At 48.6% G+C, this 27,675-nt stretch overlaps 1 protein-coding gene across 1 annotated transcript; it reads left to right on the top strand.

The window, feature by feature from the left end:
* The first annotated feature begins 101 nt into the window (after positions 1-101).
* LOC138846718 (putative ATP-dependent RNA helicase TDRD12) lies at positions 102-27,670 on the top strand. Its single transcript, XM_070063272.1, has 5 exons — positions 102-598; positions 7,783-7,941; positions 9,998-10,110; positions 14,179-14,298; positions 26,235-27,670. Exons 1-5 carry the CDS (start codon positions 455-457, stop codon positions 26,254-26,256), a joined length of 558 nt encoding a protein of 185 aa, XP_069919373.1. The 5' UTR covers positions 102-454; the 3' UTR covers positions 26,257-27,670.
* The last annotated feature ends 5 nt before the right edge of the window (positions 27,671-27,675 follow it).

Below are 27,675 nucleotides of genomic sequence, written 5' to 3'. Positions count from 1 at the left end.
GGAGCGCGGCCCGCTGGACGCTGGGGGTGGACAGCCCAGCAGGCCCCGCGCGCTCCCGGCGGGGAGGCCAGCCCAGGTCCCCAAGCCCCCGGGCGCCCGCGGCCCAGGAAGCGAGCCGCGCGCCAGGACCGCGGGACCCCACGCCCCTCCCCGCCGCACGGCGGCGCTGCGCAAGGCCGGCCGTTGTCCGGGGCCGTTGGGCGCCCACGTGGCTTCTGGACGCCTGGAGGCCGGCGCGGGGGCGGGCGCCATTACGAGAGGCCGGGGGCGCGGGGTGGAGCCGACGAGGAGCCCAGAGCGCGCCCGCGGCGGCGGCGTCGGGTGGGAAGACGAGGCGCGGCACTGGGGGGCGTGGCGGCCGGCCTGCAGGCGGGGGCGCGTCCAGGGCAGGAAGCTGGAGTCCCCGTCGAGCTGGTGGGCGCGGCCCCCGCAGAGGCCTGAGGCGTCAGGCGCGATGGCAGGGGCCGCCCCCGGGGCGGCGGCAGGGGCCGCGCGGCTCGCCACGCCCGCCACGCCCGCCACGCCCGCCGCCGGGCGCGTCGTCCAGGGCGAGCGGGCCAGAGGCGCGGCGAAGATGCTCCAGGTCCTGGTGCTGCAGGTGAGCGAGCGGCCCGCGCACGGACGGTCGGGCCCGGGTCGGTGCAGGCGGGAGGCTGGAGTGCGGGTGGGGGTCGCTTCAGAAGGGGGCGCGTGCGCTGTTCCGGACGACCCCGGAGGGCGGTTGCTGCGAGCTGTCTCGCACTAGGTGTGCGTGCCTGACTCGGGCAGGTTGGCAGGTGTGTCGGTGCCCCGCACACCCCAGCCCACGTCCGCCCTAGGTTAGGGCCCTCGCGGGGAACCGTGGACCTGGCTCCCGCCCTTCCCCCGCCGCCCGCCGCCCTCGGGGCTCGGCTTCTGGGACCCCCCCCCCCACGCCGCCCTCTCCTCACGCGGGTGTCCTGGTCCCCGGGGCGGGCATGGGCCGCCACCTGGGAGACTTGAGGTGCAGGGAGGGCTCCCGAGGAAGACTGAGGGGAGGCGCTGGAGGAGGGAGTTTACAAACCGGAGCCAGGGTGTGGGATGGGGAGGGGCGCCGCGAAGGAGGGGGATGGGTGGTGTTTGTGTTCTGTGGATTCACCCGACCAGAGCGTCACACACCCCCGAAGCCGCTGACTCCTTGCAAGGAGGCCTGGCTCTCAGACTTTTCAATTTGTTTTATTTACTTGACAGAGTTAGAGACAGTGAGAGACACAGACAGAGGGACAGAAAGGTCTTCCTTCCTTGGTTCACCCCACAAATGGCCGCCACGGCCGGGGCACCGCGCTGATCCGATGGCAGGAGCCAGGAGCCAGGTGCTTTTCCTGGTCTCCCATGGGGTGCAGGGCCCAAGCACCTGGGCCATCCTCCACTGCACTCCCTGGCCACAGCAGAGAGCTGGCCTGGCAGAGGGGCAACCGGGACAGAATCCGGCGCCCCGGAACCCGGTGTGCCGGCGCCGCTAGGCGGAGGATTAGCCTAGTGAGCCGCGGCGCCGGCTATATTGTTTTTAGATAAATAGTACACCTTTATGGTTGCAAATACCTAACACAAGTGCAACTTGTTTGACCAGCAGACCCAAATGCAAACATGTCAATAACTTAAAAAAATTTTTTTTTAGTTTTTCTGTACCAACAAATTGAGAACAGCCTATTTATCATATTTATTTAAGTCAGGTGCACCAGAAAGGTAATTTGTGTTAATTTAGCAGTTTTTAATAATTTTTATATAGACACACAATCTGCACATAAGTATCTGGCTCCTGCCATCGGATCAGCCCGGTGCGCCGGCTGCAGCGGCCATTGGAGGGTGAACCAACGGCAAAAAGGAACACCTTTCTCTCTGTCTCTCTCTCACTGTCCACTCTGCCTGTTGGAAGAAAAAAGAAAAGAAAAGAAAAGACAAAAAAAAAAAAAATTAATGGGGCTGGCTCTGGTGCAACAGGTTAACGCCCTGGCCTGAAGCGCCGACATCTCACGTGGGCACCGGCTCCTGGCTTCAGATTGGCACAGCTCCGGCCATTGCGGCCAATTGGAGAGTGAACCAGCAGATGGAAGACCTCTCTCTCTAACTCTGACTTTCAAATAAAGAAATCTTAAGAGTGTTAATTTTTTTTATCTATGACGTCAGTAACCACCCGAGGCTCTTGACATGAGCTGCATAGGTTAAGGAAGCCTTTTGAGTCCACAGTATTTGGACAAGGCCAGAAGCAAAGTGGAAGTTCTCTCCTCCCTTTAGAGAAAAGTACATCCTCTTGATGGCTGCTGCTTTCCACTGGGGCCTCACGGAGATCCTTCACGTAGAACATTTTTTGCCACAGTGTCTTAGCTTTCTATGCTTGACATGTAAAACAAGTCCATATTTAAACAGACTTTTAAAACTTTGAAACTTAGCCGGCTCCGTGGCTCAATAGGCTAATCCTCCACCTTGCGGCGCCGGCACACCGGGTTCTAGTCCCGGTTGGGGCGCCGGATTCTGTCCCGGTTGCCCTCTTCCAGGCCAGCTCTCTGCTATGGCCAGGGAGTGCAGTGGAGGATGGCCCAGGTGCTTGGGCCCTGCACCCCATGGGAGACCAGGAAAAGCACCTGGCTCCTGGCTCCTGCCATCGGATCAGCGCGGTGCGCCGGCTGCAGCGGCGGCCATTGGAGGGTGAACCAACGGCAAAGGAAGACCTTTCTCTCTCTGTCTCTCTCTCTCACTGTCCACTCTGCCTGTCAAAAATAAAAAAAAATTAAAAATAAAAAAAAAACTTTGAAACTTTTAGAACTCAGCTGTTTTTAAAACAAGTAGAACTTAATGAGACAAAGATTATCTCAGTAGGATACAAAAAGACTATTTTCCCAAATATCTATTAACACTTATGTGTTTCATCAACCTCATTGCTTTTACAGAGGATCAGATTTTAACCTTACGTCAAAAAAAAAAAAAACAAAACAGATTGATAACTTTTGAAGCTAAAAAAAAAATTTTATAACCATGTAAGACTTCCACATACCTTTTGCAGCTTACCTAAACCGTTTTATCTTTTCCATTCCAATTTACAATCTATGTCCTTTCTTTATTTCACTAAGAAGCACAGTTTTGACTTGGCAACCTTTTTTCCATCTGTTGATTTTCTTGATTTACATTGAAAATAGCAATTTAAAAGCATATCCCGAATTTCAACCTTAGTTACTTCTGAGCAGTCTTGAATTATGTTTACTTATAGACAGCTTATGAAAACCTATTTGTCAACAAATCCAGAGTTTTTCATAGACTGTAAGGTGTTAAGAGTACCTAAGTTTACATGTAGACACATGTATCTCATTTACCTTTACCCAACTTACATTTAGCAACTACACAGATTGTTAGGGTTGGAGTAGCTGGGGTTCTGGCCTTTTGTACCCCACCCCCCCCTGCCGCCCCGGGATGAGAGAACTGACATCAACGGAGACAGGCCACTTCATTAAGGCAAAGAGGGAAAAGCATCCTGTTCTAGAAAAGTCTGGTCTGGAGTGCACTTGGGGCTGGGGTTTTATCTGGTTAAGGAGGGAGTTTGCCACTGTCGCTGTGGGGGAGGGAGAAGACTTTGCAGCTGGTGGAAAGTGGAACTAGGGGGCTCTGGGAAGCCTTGGGAACTTTCCTCAAATCTAATTAGAAAGCTGCCCTGTGCAGCTCATCTATTTAATTAGTTGTTTTGCAAGGAGTCTGGGGGAGGTTGCACCTGGTTCCCCAACCAGAGGAGGTTGCACTGGTTGTCAGAAGGAAGGGAGGAAATGGGGAGGGGGTGGGCTGAGGACAGAAGGAATGGGGAAGGGGCCATGAGCCCTTTACAGATGACTGAAGATACTGGCATTGTATCATACTTTGTCTGAATTAATGTCAGAATTACATTTATATGGAATTTTATTTTTTATAAAACTGGAAATCAGTTTTATCAACCTGAGATCTGTTAAATGGCCATTTTTCATTTAGTCACCTGCTGTCTGGCAAGGGTTAGCATCATTGCAGAACCTGTAATGGTTGCATAGAAGCCAATAGGGATTACAGTTGAAGCCTTCATAGGTAAGCCGATGACAGCCACATTTCATTCCCAGGACAGATTTCTCTTTCTTCTTTGGACCTTGGGAAAGCCTCTAGCACAACCTCTGTGGTGTCAGCTAGAAACAAGTTTAAGTAAAAGACAAAGGCCTCTGCCACACTTGGGGAGGCTCGGTTCCTGCACCCTGCTTGGCTGCTGCCGTGAGAGCACACGCTCTTGTTCTGCAGGGAGGGCTCTGCTCCGGCACTGAACCCTGAGCTGCTTCCCGCCCTCTGCTTGGCGGGCTCCACTCTTTCCTTGGGGTGAGTGTCCAGGCTTTTTTGTTTGTTTGTTTGTTTGTTTGTTTTTTGTTTGGAGGCCAGAGACTAGTTAAAGCAGTGAAAACAGATTTTATTCAGTACCTCCTGAGGAGAGCTGAGCTCCATTACCAGTGGTGCAGAGGTGCCTGGGTGTTTTAAAGGGAGGGCTGGGGTTGGCACAGCTCAAGGGAAGAGTGAGAAGAGGTCATTCAGGGTAAATGCGGTGATCCCAGCTGTGTGTGCTAGCTGGAAGTTATGGAAGTTAGCACGCTGTCTTCTTGCAGAAACTGGCATGGTGGCCCTGGCCTCATAGGAGTGGCTACTGAGCAGGGACACACTTCCAGATTTGTAAGCTTTTTTGAGTGAAGCCTCTAAGAACGGAAGGTTGGGGCCTGCCTCAGATGATAGCCTGAACAGTCAGTTCTTCTGGCATTGTGGAGCTTATTCAGGCAGGCAGGCAGGCAGGCTTGCTTATTTATCAATTTTATTTAAGAGTGACAGGGGTCGGGGGAGAGAAATAGCTCTTATCTACTGATACACTTCCCAAACGCCTACCATGGCCAGGACTGGACTGAAGCCAAAGCTGGCAGTAGGGAACCCATTCCAGGTCTCCTGCATGGGTAGCAGGAACCCAGGTGGGCCATCACTGCTGCCTCCCAGGCTCTGCATTAGCAGGAAGCTGGAGTCAGGAGCTGGAACTGAATATTGAATCTTTAGCACTCTGGCGGGGGGATTCAGTGAGTGTCATGACTGTTAGGCCACATGCTCACCACTCAAGTGAGCACTTTAATGAATAATTGCAGTCATCCCAGGGTTGTGGCCTTGTGCTGCTGGAAGCCGGAATCTGGTTGTCTCTGAGTGCGAAGGACTGAATGGAGCCACATGCCCGGAGTGCTGTTTCTAGGGGCAGCAGCTGTAACTGCGTGCTCCTCTGAGCCCTGCACTGCTCACTTACTCAGTACTCCTTGCTGTCTCGCCCATTGCCGTTCAGGACTTGGCAAGGATGGGGGGGGGGTGTTGATGTGCAGACATCAGGGCTCCCTCTATGGCTCTATTTCAGAATTTCTCCCCCTAATCCTCACTGGCACCGACAGCTCTGATTCCCCGAGCCACAGTGTGACTTTGTGTTGCGTTGTTGCCACTCTGTACAACTGGGAGGTGTTCTGGGATAGTGCCCAGTGAAGTTCCTTCTTTCGAGGGTCAGCTCTCCAGTGTCTGTTGCTTTTGCTAGCTCTTCATTTATTTTGTGTTTTTTCAGGGTTCATAATTGTGATGTGTGTGTAACTTATACACTATTTTGTCCTTGCCAGAATGACTGCTGTTCATTTTCCAGTTATTTATTATGAGAATAGTCAAACATTCAGAAAAATAATACGATTACTAAGATGAACTCTTCTATTCCTGCCACTGGTAACTTAGACGCCATATCTCTGGGTGTTTCTGCTTCCATACCTTTTCAGTAGACAGAGTTAGGGAAAACCTCTGAAAAATCGTGCGTTCTGGCCGGCTCTGTGGTTCACTTAACTAATCCTCCGCCTGTGGCACTGGCACCCCAGGTTCTAGTCCCAGTTGGGGCGCTGGATTCTGTCCCGGTTGCTCCTCTTCCAGTCTAGCTCTCTGCTGTGGCCCGGGAAGGCAGTGGAGGATGGCCCATGTCCTTGGGCCCTGCACCCCATGGGAGACCAGGAGGAAGCACCTGGCTCCTGGCTTCAGATCAGTGCAGCACGCTGGCTGTAGCGGCCATGTGGGGGGTGAGCCAACAGAAGGAAGACCTTTCTCTCTCTATCACTAACTCTGCCTGTCAAAAGAAAAAAATCATGAGTTCTTTTTTAAAATTTAATTTTATTGGCCAGTGCCGCGGCTCACTAGGGTAATCCTCCGCCTTGCGGTGCCGGCACACCAGGTTCTAGTCCCGGTCGCGGCGCCGGATTCTGTCCCGGTTGCCCCTCTTCCAGGCCAGCTCCCTGCTGTGGCCAGGGAGTGCAGTGGAGGATGGCCCAAGTGCTTGGGCCCTGCACCCCATGGGAGACCAGGAGGAAGCATCTGGCTCCTGGCTTCGGATCAGCGCAGCATGCTGGCTGTAGCGGCCATTTGGGGGGTGAGCCAGCAGAAGGAAGACCTTTCTCTCTCTCTCTCTCTCTCACTGTTTAACTCTCCCTGTCAAAAAACAAATCGTGAGTTCTTTTTTAAAATTTAATTTTATTTATTTGAAAGAGTTACACAGAGAGGTAGAGACAGAAAGAGAGGTCTTCCATCTGCTGGTTCACTCCCCAGATGGCTGCAACAGCTGGAGCTGTGCCAGTCGGAAGCCAGGAGCTTCCTCCAGGTCTCCCATATGGGTGCAGGGACCCAAGTTCTTGGGCCATCTTCTGCTGCTTTCCCAGGCCACAGCAGAGAGCTGGATTGGAAGTGGAGCAGCCGGGACCCGAACCGGCACCCCTATGGAATGCTGGCGCTTCAGGCCAGGGCTTTAACCCTCTGCACCACAGCGTCTGCCCCAAATCATGAGTTTTTAGTGATGTTGTCAATCAAACTTAATTTGGGGGTGACTGGTGCTGTGGCATAATAGGCTAAGCCTTTGCCTGTGGTGCCTGCATCCCTTATGGGCACCAGTTCATGTCTTAGCTACTCCTCTTCTATCCAGCTCTATTGTATGGGCTGGAAAAGTAGTAAAAGATGGTCCAAGTATTTGGGCCCCTGCACCTGCATGGGAGACCCAGAAGAAGCTCCTGGCTCCTGGTCTCGGATCTGCCCAGCTCTGGCCGTTGTGGGCATTTGGGGATTGAACTAGCGGATGAAAGACCTTTTTCTCTATCTCTCCCTCTCTCTCTAACTCTACCTCTCAAATAAATAAAATCTTTTAAAAAATTTAATTTTCCATTTTATAATTCTTTCCCCTAACAATAAAAATAACAATAGTAGATAACAATAGTAGGTAATAATAACAATAGTAGATAAGACCCATCAGAGAAGTCAGTCTAAGTTTCATCCTTATTCTTTCCACTCCATTCTTTTCTCCTGTAGGAGGTAATCTGTATTTGTTTTGGTTCATCTGCTGTCATTTAAAAAAATATGAGCAGGCTGTATATATATTCATACTTATTTTTCTTACACAAAAAGAATACTAAAAATGTTCTGAACCTTTTATATATATGGATGTTTTAATAGGTATTTTAATAATAAGAATATTTTTAATATTTATATTTTTAAGCTACAGGAGACCAAATAGAACTGATTGCTTTTTGAGTTGTACTACATAATTGAGAATTGCATATTATTGATCACATGTTTTAAATTTTATCTTTGGCTCTTTCGTATGACCATTTAAGAGAAAGGTAGTTGTCAAAAATGATAGATCACTTAAATTAGAAAGTTACATGGTTCTAAGGTTTATTTGGTTTTAAAAGAAATCATGCATGATTTTATAATCTTTTAAAAATTCTGCAGGTTGAAGATCCAGATTGCTTCTGGGTTATTATAAAAGGATGTAGTCCCTTTTTGGATCATGAAGTCGACTATCAAAAACTAAATAGCGCCATGAATGACTTCTATAACAGCATGTGTAAAGATATAGAAATAAAACCATTAATGTTGGAAGAAGGACAGGTATGTATCTGAATGCACTTTATTTATTGTATCTTTATTATTATTTAAAGATTTATTTAGTTGAAAGGCAAAGTTAGAGGGACAGATAGATCTTCCATCCTCTAGTTCAATCCCCAAATGGCCTTAATGACCAGGACTGGGCCAGGCCGAAGCCAGGAGTCAGGAGTTCCATCAGGATCTCCCACGTGGGTGCAGGGACCCAAGGACTCAGACCATCTTCCTTTGCTTTCGCAGGCTCATTAGCAGGGAACCAGACTGGAAGTGGAGCAGCCAGAAATGGAACCAGCACCAGCCTTTAATTATCCTATCTTGAAACACTAATCAGGATGTAGGGGTGGGTGTTTGGCCAGGTAGTTGAAACACCACCATGTTAGAGTGTTTACATTTGGTTCCTGATTCTAGCTTCCTGCTAATACACAGACCCTGGGAAGCACCAGATGATAGCTCAAGTAATTAGATCCCTGTTACCCACCTGAGAGACCTGGATTGAGTTCCTAGCTCATAGCCTTCACCCTCTCCCCCCCGGCTGTTGTGGGCCTTGGGGAGTGAATCATTGGGTGGGAGTGCTCTGTCTACCAGATAATTGTTAAAAATATTTCAGGAGCTTAGAATGATGAATGTGATTAGAGTATTTTAACGTTCATGGTTGTTGCCTTGTGTTAGGTTTTTGGGTTGCATGAGACTCAGGCTGATGGTGGCAGGGGGTGGTGCTTGTGTAGGTCCAAGTGGGGCCTTGGGATAGATGCCATCCAGATCCAGGTGTTAGGGCCGTCTTCCTGGCGGTGGGAGCCAGGGCAGGTATACGGACCTTGGCAAAGAGGACCTGGGGTTTTCAGTTCTGGGCCGTGCCTCCCTCTTTGGTTGCTCATGGCTTTGACCGACTTGGGATTGCTTCTGCTCTGTGCTCCACATCAGGGCTTCTTTGCTTTCGTGCAGCCTCAGCCACCATTGCTGTGGTCTGATTTCTCTTGGGTCAGCCACGTTCCAAGTGTGAACTTCGGTAATAGCATGGAGGGGAAGGACATGAACACTCTTTAGGAGGGAGACAAGACCTCATCTGAATTCCTTCCCTCGTGCCCACAAATGTCCTTAGTGACCAATTTGTTATTTTTCCATACCAGTGACTTACTGGAGGGATGGAACGGGGTCAGTGGTCCTTTAAGTGTAGTCTTGTTTGGGAAAGCATGATGGCCTCCTCACAGTGAGCATTTACCCAGGAGGTTAGTGCTTTCTCCCTGTCCTTTTGTGGAGAGGTGGTTAAACAGGACACTGTGAATAGATTCAGGGTCACTTGTTTTGAAGAACAGGCGTGCTGTTACCTTCACGTGGGTTTAACATGGGAGAGAGCGCCACTTGCAAGCCATGCTAGGGTAACCCCTCCTTCGTGGCACTGCTGTGAGTGTTTCACTTCATGCTCTCTCCATTCAGTGGCTGTCACTGCCCGAATCCACTTTCATTTGTTTTCTTTTTTTTTAAAGAGTGATTTATTTATTTGAAAGTCAGAGTTACGCAGAGAGGAGAGGCAGAGAGAGAGAGGAGATCTTCTACTCCCTGGTACACTGCCCAGTTGGCCGCGACAACCAGAGCTGTGCCGATCCAATGCCAGGGACCAGGAGGAAGCTCCTGGTGCAGGGGTCCAGGGACGTGGCCGATCTTCTACTGCTTTCCCATCCATAGCAGAGAGCTGGATTGGAAGTGGAGCAGCCGGGGCTCGAACCAGCGCCAATATAGGATGCCAGCACTGCAGGTAGTGGCTTTACAGGATATGCCACAGCACGGGCCCCTCATTTGTTTCAATATGGTGATTTCTCCCACTCCTTCTGTATTGGTGAGCTGGAATTCTTCCTGTTTAGCACTTTCCTTTCAGCTGATCCCTGTTTCCTGGGGGGCCTTTTCCTGGGAGACAGTGCTCAGTTTGGGCAGCCTCCTACACCTGTGTCATCTCCTGTAAGTGGGGTACAGGCTGAGACGATGTGGAGAGGAGCCTTTAGGGCTGTCATCACGTGACTAGAGGTTTGACTGCTGAACGTAATAAAGCCTGCCTTCTGTTTTGCAGGTCTGCGTGGTGTATTGTCTGGAGCTACGGTGCTGGTGCAGGGCTGTCATTAAGTCAATCATGTCTTCAGCAGACCATTACCTGGCAGAGTGTTTCCTTGTAGACTTCGCCAGGTACATCCAGTAAAATCTAAAAAGTACGTATGTGTGTTTTTTTTTTTTATTTAATGAACATAAATTTCCAAAGTATAGCTTATGGATTACAAGAGCTTCTCCCCCCCGTAACTTCCCTCCCACCCACAACGCTCCCCTCTCCCACTCCCTCTCCCCTTCCTCTTCACATCACGATTAATTTTCAATTATCTTTATATATAGAAGATCAATTTAGCATATGTTAAGATTTCCACATTTTGCTCCCACACAGAAACACAAAGTGTAAAATACTATTTGAGTACTACTTACAGCATTAATTAAACACCTAAGAGTAATTGTGTATTAATTACAGAGTTCAACCAATAGTTTTAAGTAGAATATAAAATGCATCTTTTGTATTGTTGTGGCTTCCCCTCAACCCTGACCTCCCTCCCTCCCGTGGCCCTCCCCTCCCCCACTCCCTCTCCCATCCCGCCCTTCATCACGTTTCATTTTCAATTACCTTCATATACTGAAGATCAACTTAGTATATACTAAGCAGGGATTTCCACAGGCTGCACTCACACAACCGAACCAGGTATAGGGTATTGTTCGACTAGTAGTGTTGTTTTTAAGTTTCATAGTAAAACACATTAAGGACAGAGATCCTACATGGGGAGCATGAACCCAGTGACTCCCGTTGTTGATTTAACAATTGGCACACTTATTTATGCTGTCAGCAATCACCCGAGCCTCTTGCTATGAGCTGTCTAGGCTATGGAAGCCCCTTGAGTTCACCAACTCTGAATTTGTTTAGACGAATGTGTGGTTTTATGTCTGTTTGCCTTACTCTCTTTAAGGAGATAATGATGAATTTTAAAGGAGAATGTCAGTTTTTAAAGTAAGGGGATTACCTTTTGCAAAAAGAAGACATTGAGAGTTTTTGTGCCTTAAGAAATGAAAACTTGGGCCAGGCATTTGGTGCGGTGATGAAGTCACGACTTGGATGCCTGTGCGTCACATCAGAGTGCCTGCACTTGAATCTCAGCTCCACTCTCCACTCTGGTTTTCTGCCAGTGCACCCCCGGGAGGCAGCAGATGAGGGCTCAAGTTGACCCCTGCCACCCACACGGGAGACTGAGTTCTGGACTCCTGGTGTCAGCCTGGCTGTTGCCGCATTTGAGAAATGAATCAACCAGTGGACAGGCATCTGTGTTTGTCTCTCTGTCTGTGACTTTCAGATAAATAATGAAGGAAGACTGCAGGTTTCCATTCTGCGTGCATGACTAGAGGAGCAAATGGTCCTAATGAGGACAGAGAGAGTGACTGTGGCCTTTCTCCACTTGCCTGCCTAGGGTGGGGCAGGGCAGGTTCAGGCTGTTCCCTTCTCGTCTCCTGGGTGCCCTGTGCCAGCTGCTCTCTGGCCTGTCCTCTTAGTTTGCACGTGGGATGGGGTGGGTCCTTCAGTGCGGTTTGCCTCACCACCAGGAGGTAGAGAGAAACTCTCCGTGTCTCCACAGAGGAGGAAATTGATGGCCACCCTCAGGTTGCAGAGAGCAGATTATATACTCAAGTGTGTATTCCTGGTTGTTCTGCGTCACAGAGTAAAGGTGTGGCTATCACGTAGGGTGTGGAGACGGTTCAGGCTCGTCCTGACTGTAACCTTCATTGACTGTGGGACTGCATGTCACAGCTCACTAGAAAACATTAGCACATCACTGTGTTCCTAAAGTTGTATTGATAAAATGCATGAAGTTTTAATAAATGGTTTCTGGGGGTGGGGGGAACATGCCAGCACACGAGGCTGGTGCTGCGGTATAGTAGGTTAAGTCGCTGCCTGCAGTGCCAGCATCCTTTATGGGCACCCGTTCACTTTGAATCCAGCTCCCTACTCATGGCCTTGGAGAACAGCAGAAGATGACCCAAGTGCTTGGGCCCTTGCACCCATGTGGGAGACCCAAAGTAGCTCCTGGCTTTGGATTGGCCCAGCTCTGGCCATTGTAGCTATTTGGGGAGTGAGCCAGAGAATGGAAGACCAAGCTCTCTGTCTTTCCCTCTCTCTGTCTATAGCTTTACCTCTCAAATAAATAAATGTTAAGGAAAAGCTAGCACAAGTCACTGTTGGTGTTTAGTGATAATTGTCCCATGGTTTGTCCCAGAGTCAGAGGATGTCCATTTAATAGGCAAACACAAGGGCTCTTATTCCAGTGCAAAAAGAGCAGAGCCAGCTAGCCTTCGGTGCAGTAAGAGGTGTCTCTCACGTAGAGGAGTTTCGTGGTAGAAGGGCTCACCAGACATGGAGGATTTGCAGATACTTAAGGGAAAAGTAGGTGCCTCCCCAGCTTGGGATTCTGCACCTCTGTGACCATAATTGTTATAAAAGTACTTGGGGTCAGCGCTGTGGCATAGCAGTACAGTCACCAACTGCAGTGCCGGCATCCCATATAGGTGCCGGTTAAAAAGCCCAGGCTGCTTCACTTCTGACCCAGCTCTCTGCTATGGCCTGGGAAAGCCGAGTCCTTGGGCCCTGCACCCGTGTGCAGGAGGACCTGGAAGAAGTTCCTGGCTCCTGGCTGTAGATCCGCACAGCTCCAGCCAGTGTGACCAATTGGAGAGTGAACCTGTGGATGGAAGACCCCTCCCTCCCTCCCTCTCTCTCTCTCTCTCTCCCCCTCTCCCCCTCCCCCTCCCCCTCTCCATCCCCCTCTCCCTCTGTGTAACTCTTTCAAATAAATAAATATTTTGTTTTTAAGTACTTACTGTGTTTAGCCATCATGGGAGCTTTTCCTTTTGTGTTTGGTGTTTTGAGTTTATTTTTGGCAAGAAAATCAAATGATTAAGTAGAGCTCTAACCTATCTAAGACAAAGGGTAGGGCTTCAGGGAAGAGAGCTGCTTGATGGTGAGGAAATATGTTGGCATGTCTGTTGCTTGCCTTGTCACCTCGCCGTCCATCAGCTGTTTTGTGCAAAGTTGGCAAATACTAATTTTTAAAACATCTGTTCATAGACAGCAATGTTGGGGTACTTCTGGTCACATAGTAAATGGAATTTATTTCACAGGCTTATTCATTGTTATTCAGTGTTTCCTTTTATTTTTCACTTTTTATGTATTTGAAAGGCAGAGAGACAGAGAGAGAGACAGAGACAGAGACGAGAGCGGGAGAGAGAGCGCGTGCCTTCTTGTTTCACTTCTAAAATACCTACAACAGCCCTGGGTAGGCCATGCTGGAGCCAGGAACTGGAAACTCAATGTGGTCTCTCCTGTGGGTGGCAGAGACCCAGCCACCTGCTGCCTCCCAGGGCCTGCACCAGCAGGAGGCTGATTGGGTGTGGAACAAGAACTGGATCCCGGGTGTTCTGACACGAGGTCAGGGCATCCCAAGCAGCATCCCAGCAGGTAGGCCGCATGCCTGCCCCTGTGCAGTATTTCTGTTCCTTCTTTCCCTCCCTTCCTCTCTTCCTCCCTCCTTCCCTCCTTCCTTCTGATTTGTGGTATGAAAGGCAGAGTGACAGAAAAGGAGAGAAAGAAAGAGAAGTGTATCTTTCATCCTTTGGTTTACTGCTGCAAATTCCCACAACAGCCAAGCTGAAACCAGGAACCCAGAACTCCACCTGAGTTTCCCATGTGGGCACAGGGACCCAAGTACTTGAATTGTCTTCACTGATGTCCCAGGCGCATTAGCAAGGAGCTGGATCGGCAGTGGATCTGGGCCCAAGCTGGCACTCGCAAGGACACTGGCGCCGTGGGTGGCGCCTTCACCTGCACCACAGTGCCAGCTGCACAGTGTGTCTTAACCTGAAGAGCCTCACCAGATACACTCTCCCTGAATTCCTGCCCCTGTGCCATGAAATTTTGATGCCACAGATACACTGAATCACTATGTAGGATCTCTCTGCTTTTACAGAAAGATTTTTTTCCACCCTCCAAGAAGCAGTTTTGTCCCCTTGGCCAGATGTCTCCAAGCATCTGTTGGAGGCTGTGTTAGAATCAGAAAGGGATGTCCTTTACTTTGTTTTACGGCAAGCATGTTACTGACCTAGGTGAACTATAAAGGAGTCTGTTCTGTGTTGTGTGTTTTATAATGGAACTCTCTCTGCTTCATTTGTCAGCATCCGAGTTGCAGTGGAATCATTTATGCAGCTTCCCTACAGAGCAAAAAAGTTCCGGTTGTACTGCATGAAGCCTGTTACATTGCACATTGACTTCTGTGAAGACAGCGCCGAGATTGTGTAAGTACAGGTTCTGAAGTCACAGGAATCATGAGTAAACGCCTTCAGTTCATGTCTGCATTTATGTGCCATCAGTTACCCGCGAACAGGTTTTGAAGGTCTGAGTTCTGCAGGAGGCAGCCTCTGAGTTGGTGCTGGTCAAACTGGCTGTGAGTAGAATTCTCAAGCACCCACTCCAGGGCCTGAGCTCTGTGTCTTTTGACTTAAAAAAACAACTTATAAAAAGTAGTAGAGGCCGGCGCCGTGGCTCAATAGGCTAATCATCCGCCTTGTGTCGCTGGGACACCGGGTTCTAGTCCCGGTTTGTGCCCTGGATTCTGTCCCGGTTGCCCCTCTTCCAGGCCAGCTCTCTGCTGTGGCCAGGGAGTGCAGTGGAGGATGGCCCAAGTGCTTGGGCCCTGCACCCCATGGGAGACCAGGAAAAGCACCTGGCTCCTGCCTTCGAATCAGCGCAGTGCGCCGGCCGCAGTGGCCATTGGAGGGTGAACCAATGGCAAAGGAAGACCTTTCTCTCTCTCTCTCTCTCTCACTGTCCACTCTGCCTGTCAAAAAAAAAAAAAAAGTAGTAGAGTAATTCTAAAGAAAAGCTTTCATGAAATAAAACTGCTGGAGCATTAAAAAAAAGTTGACCACATGCCTGCCTCTGTCCTACGTCTTTCCTCCTGGAGGCCTCTGTGGGCTGTGCAGGCTGTGACCTTCCCACCCTCCGTTGGTGCACTTACATACCCATGTGATCGTGGATCCTGCCCTCTGTTAGTGCACTTACACACCCCTGTGAGCCTGGCACCTACCCTCTGTCCGTGAGGTTAGACACCTCTCTGGGCGTGGACTTTCTTAGGAAGAGAACAGGCTCTCTTGTTTGCAGAATTAACTTAGGAGTAGCTGTGGAGGTTCCTTGCCAATCCATATCCCTCTCCTAACCACTTTGAGTCTTTTTCATGGGTGACTGTGACCGATATGGTTATTGGATTTTACCAGTTTCTTCTTGACAGCCAGCTAGATTTTCAAGCCATTTTGTGCTGTGTGTTCCCATAAGAATGTGGGTATATCCACGTAACTTACATCCCTGTCACGGCTCCTTCTTCCTGGTGTGTGGTTACTGTGTGATGGTTCCCTAGAGTGGGCCCCTGCACCAGGCTGTATTCTGCACGGTGTGCCTGTGATCTCTGCTCTTTAAGGAGCACTACTGAGGGCTGGATTTCTGTTTCTGTAGTCTGTGGGGCAGCCACTCTCACCTGGAGCTCCTCTGTCTCTCACTTCCCAGACTGTGGTGTTAACAGAAGAAAGGCTATATAGGCAGCAGCCCAGTCCTGTCTCTATTTGCATAAGCTGGTACTGGTGCACTGTGCGCCCTGAACTCGGTAGTTACCTCTGCTCTGTGGCCCCTTTGGAGACTTCGTGCTCCACGCCCCACCATGCCCATCACCACAGTTCCCTTGGGAGGTGAGTGCATCACTCTTGGGACCAGCCTCAGAGTAGTATGCTCCAGTAAGCCAGCTTGTCTCTGCTTGGGTCCGTGTGTCCTGCTCGGCTGCTCTCTGGCATCCTGCTCCGTGCTTGTGCACTTCTGCTCTGCAGTGAGGAGACCCGCTGAGCAGCCCCTGTGCTGGTCCTCTCGCAGAGCAGCCAGCTGCAGGCCATCCAGGTGTGGTTTGGGCAGCAGCTTGTGCTACCCAGCTACCCCTTGGGCAACCCGTTTCCTGTCCTTCTCACCCCCTTCCTACTGACCCCCTTTCCAGGACTACTGGGGTCTTTTCCACCCTCAGGATTCCCCTGGGGTAGGTGGAGGACTTAAGAGTAAGGTTTTTTTTTTTTTTAATTTGCAAGAATTTTTTTTGAAGAGTTGAAAAGAAAGGGGGAGAGATCTTCCATTTGCTGGTTTCCTCCTTAGATGGCTGTGATGGTTGAGACTGAGCCAGGCTGAAGCCCGGAGCCTGGACCTCCATCTAGTTTCCCAAACGGGTGGCAGGGCCCAAGGATTTGGTCCATCTTCCACTGCTTTCCCAGGAGCATTAACTGGATTGGAAGTGGAGCAGCCAGGACTTAAACGGGCACCCATATGGGATGCTGGCGTTGCAGGCAGCAGCTTAACCAGCCGTGCCATGGTGCCGGCCCCAAGAGTAACTTTTCTTACTGGGTTTTCATCATCATCTTTGGCAGGTGATGCCTTTGCACTCACATGTTATTAAGAATAGTTTTCTTAATGTGTATTACAGTTTTTGACAGATTTGTCAGATTTCCCTCCAGAAAGATTATAGCAATTTATACTATCATTATTGGGGTTTGTTTTCCTATACAACCTCATTAATAGGCTTTTTTTTAAAAAAAGATTTTATTTATCTACTTGAAGGAGTTACACAGAGGAGAGGCAGAGAGAAAGAGGTCTTCCATCCGCTGGTTCACTCCCCAGTTGGCTGCAATGGCCAGAGCTGTGCCGATCCGAAGCCAGGAGCCAGGAACTTCCCCCAGGTCTTCCCACATGGGTGCAGGGGCCCAAGGACTTGGGCCATCTTCTACTGCTTTCCCAGACCATAGCAGAGAGCTGGATCAGAAGAGGAGCAGCCGGGACTTGAACTGACACACATATGTGATGCCAGCACTGCAGGCAGTGGCTTTACCTGCTGCACCACAGCACCGGCCCTGTTAATAGGCTTTTTAATTTCTGCTTGTTTGCTGGGTGAACATGATCTCTTGTTTTAACTTGCATTTTTTCACTTGCAAAGTTGGGTATCTCTTTAGTGTTTATTGTGTGTGTGTGGAGAGAGACTGATTTACCTGTTATTTTAGATTGATATTTCTCTTTAGTTATTTGACTTTATCTTATTAGAAATCTAATATTTGTTAAAAAAGAAAAGCTCATTAAGTATTTTTTATGTGAATAGTTTTAGAACTGCTATATTGTACTTTATCCTTGTAATTTTTTTATTTGAAAGTCAGAGTTAGAGAGAGAGAAATATCTTCTATCTACTGGCTTACTCCCCAGATGGCCACAATGGCTGGTTCTGGGCCCGGTGGAATCTGGGAGCTCCATCTGGGTCTCCCATGTTGGTAGCAGTGGCCCAAGCACTTGGGCTACATTCTGCTGCTTTTCCTAGGCCATCAGCAGGGAGCTGGATTGGAAGTAGAGCAGCCTGGAAATGAACCGGTGCCCATAATGGGATGGTGGCTTCACAGACAGACGGTGGCTCCACCTGGTACCCCGTAACACCTGCCCCCTGTAATTATCTAGATGTAGTGTAGATACTACCTTTCTTAGTAAAAATAAAAATAACTACTACTTTTGAACATTGATTATGTCTAGGCTGTGGGGTAAATGTTCTCTATATACTTCCTCATTTGATTTTTTTTTTTTTTTTTTTTTTTTTTTTTTTTTTTTTGGTAAGAGTTAGAAGTAGATAGTCAGCGAGAGAGCAACTCCATTCCTTCCATTAGTTCACTCGCCAAAAATCCACAGTGGCCAGAGCTGAGCTGATCCAAAGCCAGGAGCCAAGAGTTTCTTCCAGGTCTTCCACGCAGGTGCAGAGACCCAAGGACTTGGGCCATCCTCTACTGCTTTCCCAGGCCATAGCATAGAACTGGATCAGAAGAGGAGCTGCCAGGACACGAACCAGTGCCCATATGGGATGCCAGCACTGCAGGCTGGGGCTTTAACCCACTGCACAACAGCACGCCCCCCCCCCATTTGATCTTTAAAACAACTCTTGGAAGGAATGGATCTTGTGATACAGCCGATTAAGCCACTGCTTGGGGCACCTTTGGTTCCATACTAGAGCACCTGATGTAAGTCCTGGCTGCCCACTTCCAGGACAGCTTCCTGCTAGTGCCCTAGGAGACAGCAAATGGTGGATCGAATCCTGAATACCTGCCACCTGTGAGGGAGACCTGAGTGGAGTTCCGGGCTCCTGGTTTCGGCATGGTCCAGGCCCAGTTGTTGGAGACATTTGGAGAGTGAACCAGTAGATAGAAGATTTCTCTCTCTCTCTTGCCCTCTCTGATGCTCTGCCTTTCAAATAAATAAAAATGAATAAACATTTAAAAAACTAAAATAACTCTTGAAGTATGGTGGTAGCATATGTGATAGATCCAAACAAGAGAAATGTAAAATATATTATTCTGATCTTGACTTTTTATTTTATTTTTATTCCTTCTAAATACTGGTTTCTCCTGATTTTCTACTGCCTATACCTTGTCCTATGATTTTCTTTCCAAAGCATAGGCGAGATGTAGAAAGGTTAAGTTGATAGAGATCAAATGGGAGGTGGCGAATGGGTGCTCTAGTGGGCAGAGTGAGGACCATAGCAGCCGCTTCCCCACAGCTGCCCCTACACTGTTGGCTTAGCCGACATGTACTGATCCTTCTCTGTGCCAGCCTGTGGAGACGCAGTGATCTCAGAATCGCTGCCCCAGGGAGCTTGTGTTTTGATTTGTCACAGGTAACTGATGTTGCAGCAGACAGTGCCAGGTGGTGAGCACAGGTCACCTCACTGGGGCCCTGGGATGTGAGTTTGTGTTGGTGCAAGCAGCAGTGTGGAGAGAGGTGTGTCACAGGAAGTAGCTGGGGTCTTTATCCACCCGGAGCAGGGCCAGAGCTATGCTCTCTGCTGTGTGCATCGTGTGCTTGATTGGTCATGCAGAAAGAGCCCTGTGTGTGGTTTACAGAGCAAGATAGTGTACTAACTAAAGTGTCCTTGGCCCTCACCGGAGTGTTGCAGTGTTCCCACTGGTTTCCTTTTTCTGGTCCAGGGTGTGAGCCAGGCCTCCAGCTTGCCTCCAGTGTCCTGTCTGGTTAGTCTCCCAGAGTCTGGGACAGTTCTTCAGTCTTCCTTCATGGCCTGGATGCTTCTGAAGAGTCCTGGTCAGTTATGCTGCAGAGGAACGTTCAGTTTGACTTGGCCTGATGTTCTCATGATCAGACTGAGGTTGTGCATGTTGGCAGAGAGAGAGAGGTCTTCCATCCACTGGCTCACCCCCCAGCTGGCTGCGACGGCTGGAGCTACGCCGATCCAAAGCCAGGAGCTTCCTCTGGGTTTCACACACAGGTGCAGGAGCCCAGGGACTTGGGCCATTTTCTGCTTTCCCAGGCCATAGCAGAGAGCTGGATCAGAAGTGGGGCAGCTGGGACTAGAACTGGCACCCGTATGCCATGCCAGCACTGCAGGCAGCAGCTTTACTTGCAACACCACAGCGCCAGGCCCTATCAGGCATTCTGAATTTGCTACAGTGAGGTTCACTTTTTCCATCATTCCTTCTACAGTTTTAAAACTTTAATTATCTTTTTTTAAAAAGATTTATTTATCTATTTGAAAGTCAGAGAGAGAAGGAGAGACAGAGAGAGAGAGAGGTCTTTCATCTACTGGTCCACTGCCCAACCAGCTGCAATGGCCAGAGCTGAGTTGACCTGAAGCCAGGAGCCAGGAACCTTCCCTGGGCCTCCCACATGGGCACAGGGGCCCAAGGACCCGGGCCATCCTCCAGTGCCTTCCCAGGTCATAGCATAGAGCTGGATTGGAAGTGGAGCAGCCAAGATCTGAACTAGCACCCACATGGGATGCGGGATGCTGGCACCACAGGCCTAGGCCCTAATCCGTTGAACCACAGTACTAGTCCTTTATTTATCTTTTTTTAAAAAGATTTTATTGGCCAGCCCTGTGGCTCACTAGGCTAATCCTCTGCCTGCAGCGCCGGCACCCTGGTTTCTAGTCCCAGTCAGGGCGCAGGATTCTGTCCCAGTTGCTCCTCTTCCAGACCAGCTCTCTGCTGTGGCCTGGGAGTGCAGTGGAGGATGGCCTGAGTGCTTGGCCCCTGCACCTGCATGGCAGGAGGAGGCACCGGCTCCTGGCTTCAGATTGGAACAGTGCGCCGGCTGCAACATGCTGGCCGTGGCAGCCCCTTGGGGGGTGAACCAACGGAAAAAGGAAGACCTGTCTCTCTCTCTCTCCCTCTCTCTCTCTCTGTCCTACTCTGCTTGTCAAAAAAATAAAAATAAAAATAAAAATACTTTATTTTTTTTTAACTTTTATTTAATGAATATAAATTTCCAAAGTACAGCTTATGGATTACAATGGCTTCACCCCATAATGTCCCTCCCACCCGCAGCCCTCCCCTTTCCCACTCCCTCTCCCCTTCCATTCACATCAAGATTCATTTTCGATCCTCTTTATATACAGAAGATCAGTTTAGCATACATTAAGTAAAGATTTCAACAGTTTGCTCCCACACAGAAACATACAGTAAAAAAATAATGATTTTTTAAATGATGATGAAATCAGATCAGACCTATTGTCATGTTTCATCCCAGTGAGAGTCAAGTTGGGAATTGATAATTTCTTTTTTTTTTTTTTTACAGAAGATCAGTTTAGTATACATTAAGTAAAGATTTCAACAGTTTGCACCCCCATAGAAACACAAAGTGAAATATACTGTGTGAGTACTCGTTATAGCATTAAATCTCACTGTACAGCACATTAAGGACAGAGATCCTACATGAGGAGTAAGTGCACAGTGACTCCTGTTGTTGACTTTACAAATTGACACTCCTGTTTATGGCATCATAATCTCCCTATGCTCCAGTCATGAGTTTCCAAGGCTATGGAAGCCTTTTGAGTTCTCCGACTCCTATCTTGTTTAGACAAGGTCATAGTCAAAGTGGAGGTTCTCTCCTCCCTTCAGAGAAAGGTACCTCCTTCTTTGAAGACCTGTTCTTTCCACTGGGATCTCACTCACAGAGATCTTTCATTTAGGGTTTTTTGTTTTTGTTTTTTTTTGCCAGAGTGTCTTGGCTTTCCATGCCTGAAATACTCTCGTGGGCTTTTCAGCCAGATCCGAATGCCTTTAGGGCTGATTCTGAGGCCAGAGTGCTGTTTAGGACATCTGCCATTCTATGAGTCTGCTGAGTATCTCGCTTCCCATGTTGGATCACTCTCCCCTTTATTCTATCGGTTAGTATTAGCAGGTACTAGACTTGTTTATGTGATCCCTTTGACTCTTAGACCTTTCATTATGATCAATTGTGAACTGAAATTGATCACTTGGACTAGTGAGATGGCATTGGTACATGCCACCTTGATGGGATTGAATTGGAGTCCCCTGGTATGTTTCTAACTCTACCATTTGGGGCAAGTCAGCTTGAGCATGTCCCAAATTGTACATCTCTTCCCTCTCTTATTCCCACTCTTATGTTTAACAGGGATCACATTTCAGTTAAATTTCAACACTTAAGAATAACTGTGTATTAATTACAGAATTAAACCAGTCATATTAAGTAGAACAGACAAAAAAAATACTAAGAGGGATAATGTATTAAGTTGTTCATTAACAATCGGGGCTATGCTGTTCAAGTCACCGTTTCTCATAGTGTTCATTTCACTTCAACAGGTTTCCTTTTTGGTGTTCAGTCAGTTGTCACCGATCAGGGAGAACATATGATATTTGTCCCTTTGGGACTGGCTTATTTCACTCAGCATGATGTGTTCCAGATGCCTCCATTTTGTTGCAAATGACTGGATTTCATTGTTTCTTACTGCGGTATAGTATTCTAAAGAGTACATATCCCATAATTTCTTTATCCAGTCTACCGTTGATGGGCATTTAGGTTGGTTCCAGGTCTTGGCTATTGTGAATTGTGCTGCAATAAACATTAGGGTGCAGACTGCTTTTGTGTTTGCCAATTTAAATTCCTCTGGGTAAATTCCAAGGAGTGGGATGGCTGGGTCGAACAGTAGGGTTATCTTCAGGTTTCTGAGGAATCTCCAGACTGACTTCCATAGTGGCTTGACCAGTTTGCATTCCCACCAACAGTGGGTTAGTGTCCCTTTTTCCCCACATCCTCACCAGCATCTGTTGTTGGTAGATTTCTGTATGTGGGCCATTCTAACCAGGGTGAGGTGAAACCTCATTGTGGTTTTGATTTGCATTTCCCTGAGTGCTAATGATCTTGAACATTTTTTCATGTGCCTGTTGGCCATTTGGATTTCCTCTTTTGAAAAATGTCTATTGAGGTCCTTGGCCCATCTCTTAAGTGGGTTGTTGGTTTCGTTGTTGTGGAGTTTCTTGATCTCTTTGTAGATTCTGGTTATTAACCCTTTATCTGTTGCATAGTTTGCAAATACTTTTTCCCATTCTGTCGGTTGTCTCTTCACTCTCCTGACTGTTTCTTTTGCAGTACAGAAACTTCTCAATTTGATGCAATCCCAGTAGTTGATTTTGGCTTTGACTGCCTGTGCCTCCCGGGTCTTTTCCAGAAACTCTTTGCTTGTGCCAATATCTTGAAGGGTTTCTCCAATGTTCTCTAATAACTTGATGGTGTCAGGTCGTAGATTTAGGTCTTTAATCCATGTTGAGTGGATTTTTGTGTAAGGTGTAAGGTAGGGGTCTTGCTTCATGCTTCTGCACGTGGAAATCCAGTTTTCCCAGCACCATTTAGTGAATAGACTGTCCTTGCTCCAGGAATTGGTTTTAGATCCTTGATCAAATATAAGTTGGCTGTAGATGTTTGGGTTGATTTCTGGTGTTTCTATTCTGTTCCACTGGTCTATCCATCTATTTCTGTACCAGTACCATGCTGTTTTGATTACAACTGCCCTGTAGTGTGTCCTGAAATCTGGTGTTGTGATGCCTCCAGCTTTGTTTTTGTTGTACAAGATTGCTTTAGCTATTCGAGGTCTCTTTTGCCTCCATATGAATTTCAACATCATTTTTTCTAGATCTGAGAAGAATGTCTTTGGTATCCTGATTGGAATTACATTGAATCTATAAATTGCTTTTGGAAGTATGGACATTTTGATGATGTTGATTCTTGCAATCCATGAGCATGGAAGATTTTTCCATTTTTTGGTATCCTCTTCTATTTCTTTCTTTAAGACTTTGTAATTCTCATTGTAGAGATCTTTAACGTCCTTGGTTAAGTTTATTCCAAGGTATTTGATTGTTTTTGTAGCTATTGTGAATGGGATTGATCTTAGCAGTTCTTTCTCAGCCATGGCATTGCTTGTGTATACAAAGGCTGTTGATTTTTGTGCATTGATTTTATATCCTGCCACTTTGCCAAACTCCTCTATGAGTTCCAATAGTCTCTTAGTAGAGTTCTTTGGATCCCCTAAGTAAAGAATCATATTGTCTGCAAAGAGGGATAGTTTGACTTCTTCCTTCTCAATTTGTATTCCTTTAATTTCTTTTTCTTGTCTGATGGCTCTGGCTAAAACTTCCAGAACTATGTTAAATAGCAGTGGTGAGAGTGGTCATCCCTGCCTGGTGCCAGATCTCAGTGGAAATGCTTCCAACTTGTCCCCATTCAATAGGATGCTGGCCATGGGTTTTTCATGAATTGCTTTGATTATATTGAGGAATGTTCCTTCTATACCCAATTTGCTTAGAGTTTTCATCATGAAAGGGTGTTGAATTTTATCGAATGCTTTCTCTGCATCAATTGAGATAATCATATGGTTTTTCTTTTGCAGTCTGTTAATGTGGTGAATCACATTGGTTGATTTGCGAATGTTGAACCATCCCTGCATACCAGGGATAAATCCCACTTGGTCTGGGTGGATGATTTTTCTGATGTGTTGTTGTATTCTATTGGTGCGAAATTTATTGAGGATTTTTGCGTCTATGTTCATCAGGGATATTGGTCTATAATTTTCTTTTAGTGCTGCATCTTTCTCTGGCTTAGGGATTAAGGTGATGCTGGCTTCATAGAAAGAATTTGGGAGGATTCCATCTTTTTCAATTGTTTGAATAGTTTGAGAAGAAATGGGATTAGTTCTTCTTTAAATGTCTGGTAGAATTCAGCAGTGAATCCATCTGGTCCTGGGCTTTTCTTTGTTGGGAGGGCCTTTATTACTGTTTCGATTTCTGTTTCAGTTATGGGTCTATTTAGGTTTTCTATGTCTTCATGGTTCACTTTTGGTAGATTGAATGTGTCCAGGAATCTATCCATTTCTGATAGATTTTCCTGTTTGCTGGCATACAAGTCCTTGTAGTAATTTCTGATGATTCTTTTTATTTCTTTTTTATGGTGTCTGTTGTTACATTTCCTTTTTCATCTCTGATTTTATTGATTTGGGTCTTTTCTTTTTTTAGTTAGTTGGGCCAATGGGGTGTCCATTTTGTTTATTTTTTCAAAAAACCACCTTCTCACTTGGCTGATTTTTTGTAATTTTTTTTTGAATTCAATCCTGTTAATTTCTTCTCTGCTTTTAATTATTTCTCTTCTCCTACTAGATTTGGGTGTGGTTTGGCTGCAGTTTTTCTAGGTCCTTGAGATGTGCTGAAAGCTCATTTATTTGGTACCTTTCCAATTTCTTGATATAGGCACCTATTGCTATTAACTTGCCTCTCAATACTGCTTTTGCTGTATCCCATAAGTTTTGATATGTTGTGTTGTGAAAACTTCTAAATGTTCTTATCATAAATTTTTTGAAATCCATATCTTGCATTTCTTCTATCTCATCATCTTCATAATCTTGGCTTGGGGTGTTTTGTTTATTTGGAGGCATCATAGTGTCATCGTTGATCTTGTTCCCTCGATTTCTGTGTTTGTTGCTTGGCATAGTTAATTCTTCTTTCGTCACTGTGTGTGTGTGTGTGTTTTTTTTAATACTATGTCTGTGTTAAGTGGACTGCCTGCTGTTGGAGAAGCCTTGGAGGCTTGAGATGGGTGTGGCCTGAGAGCTCTGCTTGGTTCTTCTGGGTTACGGGTGTGCAAAGGTGACACCCTCAGGTTATGCGTGGTAAATCTCTCCTTTTTATTTATTTATTTATTTAGGAGGTAAGTAATACCGCACCGCACTGCTGTGCAGAATTGATGGTATTTAGCTTCCGATCTCTGGCTTCTACCCAAAGAGTCTGTGCAGGCTCTGTTTCTCCTCTGGACTCCCACTGGGTTGCCTAGGCTACTGAATTGTAGTGACTCAGTTCCTTAGCTCTCCCTAGTTGTTATCTAAATCCAGAGTGAAGGCCTGCTCTTTGTCTCTTGCTTGCCTTTGCAAGGTTGGCAGAGAGAGAAACTCCTCTGTACCAGTACCCCCCCACCTTTTTTCCTTCTCTCCTGTAGTCAGTCTGGTGAACTTTCCCGCTCCCCTCTAGATTCTGACCGCTATTTCCCCGCCAATGTCTCAGGTTACTGAGCTCACCTCCCCTTCCAGCACCGATGTGTGGACTCAGAGCCCTGGGCGTCCCTGCTCTCCCTGCTGGTGTCTGTGTGACATCCACTCCCCTTCCTGCACTGGCGCGCAGACCATGCAGCTCCTGCAGCTCGGCTTCCGCGCGGTGGGCGACCTTGTTCTCCCAGTAGGTCCTCCGAGTCACAGCCACTCGATCCGGAAGAGTTTCCTCTGCAGTTTTTTCCTGATCCTTTTTCTGAGGCTACCATAACTCCACTTTTATTAAACTAAATTTTCCTGGACTATCGGTGCGTGCCCTCACTATTCCACCATCTTGGCTCCACCCCGTCCTTCAATAAAAATATTTTATTTATTTGAGAGGTAGAGTTATAGACAGAGAAAGACATAGAGAAAGGTCTTCATCTGCTGGTTCACTCCCCAAATGGCTGCAGTGGCAGGAGCTGAGCTGATCAGAAGTCAGAAGCCAGGAGCTTCTTCCAGCTCTCTCACAGGGGTGCAGGGGCCCAAGCACCTGGGCTATCTCCCACTGCTTCCCAAGGCCATAAGCAGAGAGCTGGCTTGGAAGAGGAGCAGCTGGGATGCAAACTGGCCCCATACAGGATGCCGGTGTGGCAGGTGGAGGCTTAGCCTACTGTACAGAGCACAGGCCCCTATTGATCTTGCTATTTCTTTGAAAGGCAGAGAGACAGAGATCCTCAATATCCTGGGTCACTGCTCCTGGAGTCTCCCCCTGTCCCCTGTAGTGACACTGCACACCCACCCCTGTGGGCCCTGCTGAGGCCCTGACGGCGGGTCCTCCAATGCCTCTGTCCCCAGGTGCCGTTCCCCCTGGCTCTGAGGATGCGGGACATCTACATCCTGGAGGGCGAGCACGTGCTCCCAGCCATGGCATACACGGCCCTCAAGATCCATCGCAGTGAGTCCTCAGGGCCCACAGAGGCCCGATTGCTGGGGACGGAGGAGCTGGGGGTCCCCCTGCCTGTCCCTCGTGAGCAGGACTTGAGGGAGGGATGAGGGGGTTTGGGAGGCCTGGGTTCCCTTCAGGAGGGCACTGAGAATCCCCCTGTTGCATCCCCAATCCCAGGCCCCCACAGACCACAAGGGGAAGTGGCTAGGGTCATCCCACTGTCAATTGGCCCCTGAGCAGTCCCTCCAGTGCTTGGCTTGATACCCAAGACATACTGGCCCAATGACCACAACTGTCTGCACACAGGACCCTCCTAGGACAGGTGGGTGGGTTCCCACCTGGATGTGGGCAGGGCTAGAGGGAGGTGGGGCTGTGGGAGACCCTGTGCAGTGAGGGGGAAACAGTCCGGCAGAGAATCCCCTTCAGCCATCTGAGAACTCCTGGAAGGCCCAGGTGCCCTGAGCCCAGTTGTGGGGGCCGAGTGCACTCCTGTGAGCAGGGGTGGGCACAGAGGCAGGCGCTGGGGGCCCCCGCGGCAGAACTCAAGGGCAACTGAGTGTGGGCTCTGCAGCTCTAGCCTCGGGCCAACAGAAGTCAGCGGGACCCGGAGCATCACTGGCCTCTGGGCTCTGGTGGGGAGGGGTCCCTGTGCTCCTCCCCTGCTGCTGCTGCCATCAAGGACCTGAGCGCCTGGGTCCCCATGCAGAGCAGAGATGGGCTTGTCCCAGCTCTAGAGGCTCTAAGTGGGGGTCCAGGTGCAGGCTGTCCAGGCACTGGGAAGACCCCACTGCGCCTCCAGATGCTGCCTCCTTGGGTGCTCATGGGACAGTAGCAGTGACAGCCCAGTCTCACCAGGAAAGAGACAGTGGTCCAGGGGCAGAGGACACAGGGCACCCCTGCCACCTCTTTAGAAACTGCATTCCCTGTTCCCAAGGGCCTAAACCGATCTCCATGTCTGCCCCACAACCCCAGCTCTCACCCCCATCATCTTAGGCTCAGTTCCTTTCCAGCCATGTAGGAGGGACTCAGATGTGGGTAACTCAGCGAATGCACTGTTAGGGCGCAGCAGGTCAGGTGGGGTAGGTGACGGAGTCCTGAGTTGGTGCCTCAGTCCCCAGAGATGAGAGTGAGGTGGGGAGTTCAGGGCCATCCACCCTGTGGGGCTGTGCAGGAGGAGCCGGTGGTGTCCCAGGGCTCCCCTGGCCCGGGCTGCACACACCCTCCCGTCTGGGGCCAGCAGCCTGGAAGAGTCCTCAGCATCACACGTGGTGATGGGGACCCCAGGGTTTTGTCGGGGCAAGCACCGAGCAGGCCAGACGGGGGCTGTGGTAAACAAGCCGTGTCTCTTCT

The sequence above is a fragment of the Oryctolagus cuniculus genome, chromosome 18 (assembly GCF_964237555.1).
Source record: "Oryctolagus cuniculus chromosome 18, mOryCun1.1, whole genome shotgun sequence".
NCBI lineage: Eukaryota > Metazoa > Chordata > Mammalia > Lagomorpha > Leporidae > Oryctolagus > Oryctolagus cuniculus.
This window is presented reverse-complemented; position numbering and strand designations above follow the sequence as displayed.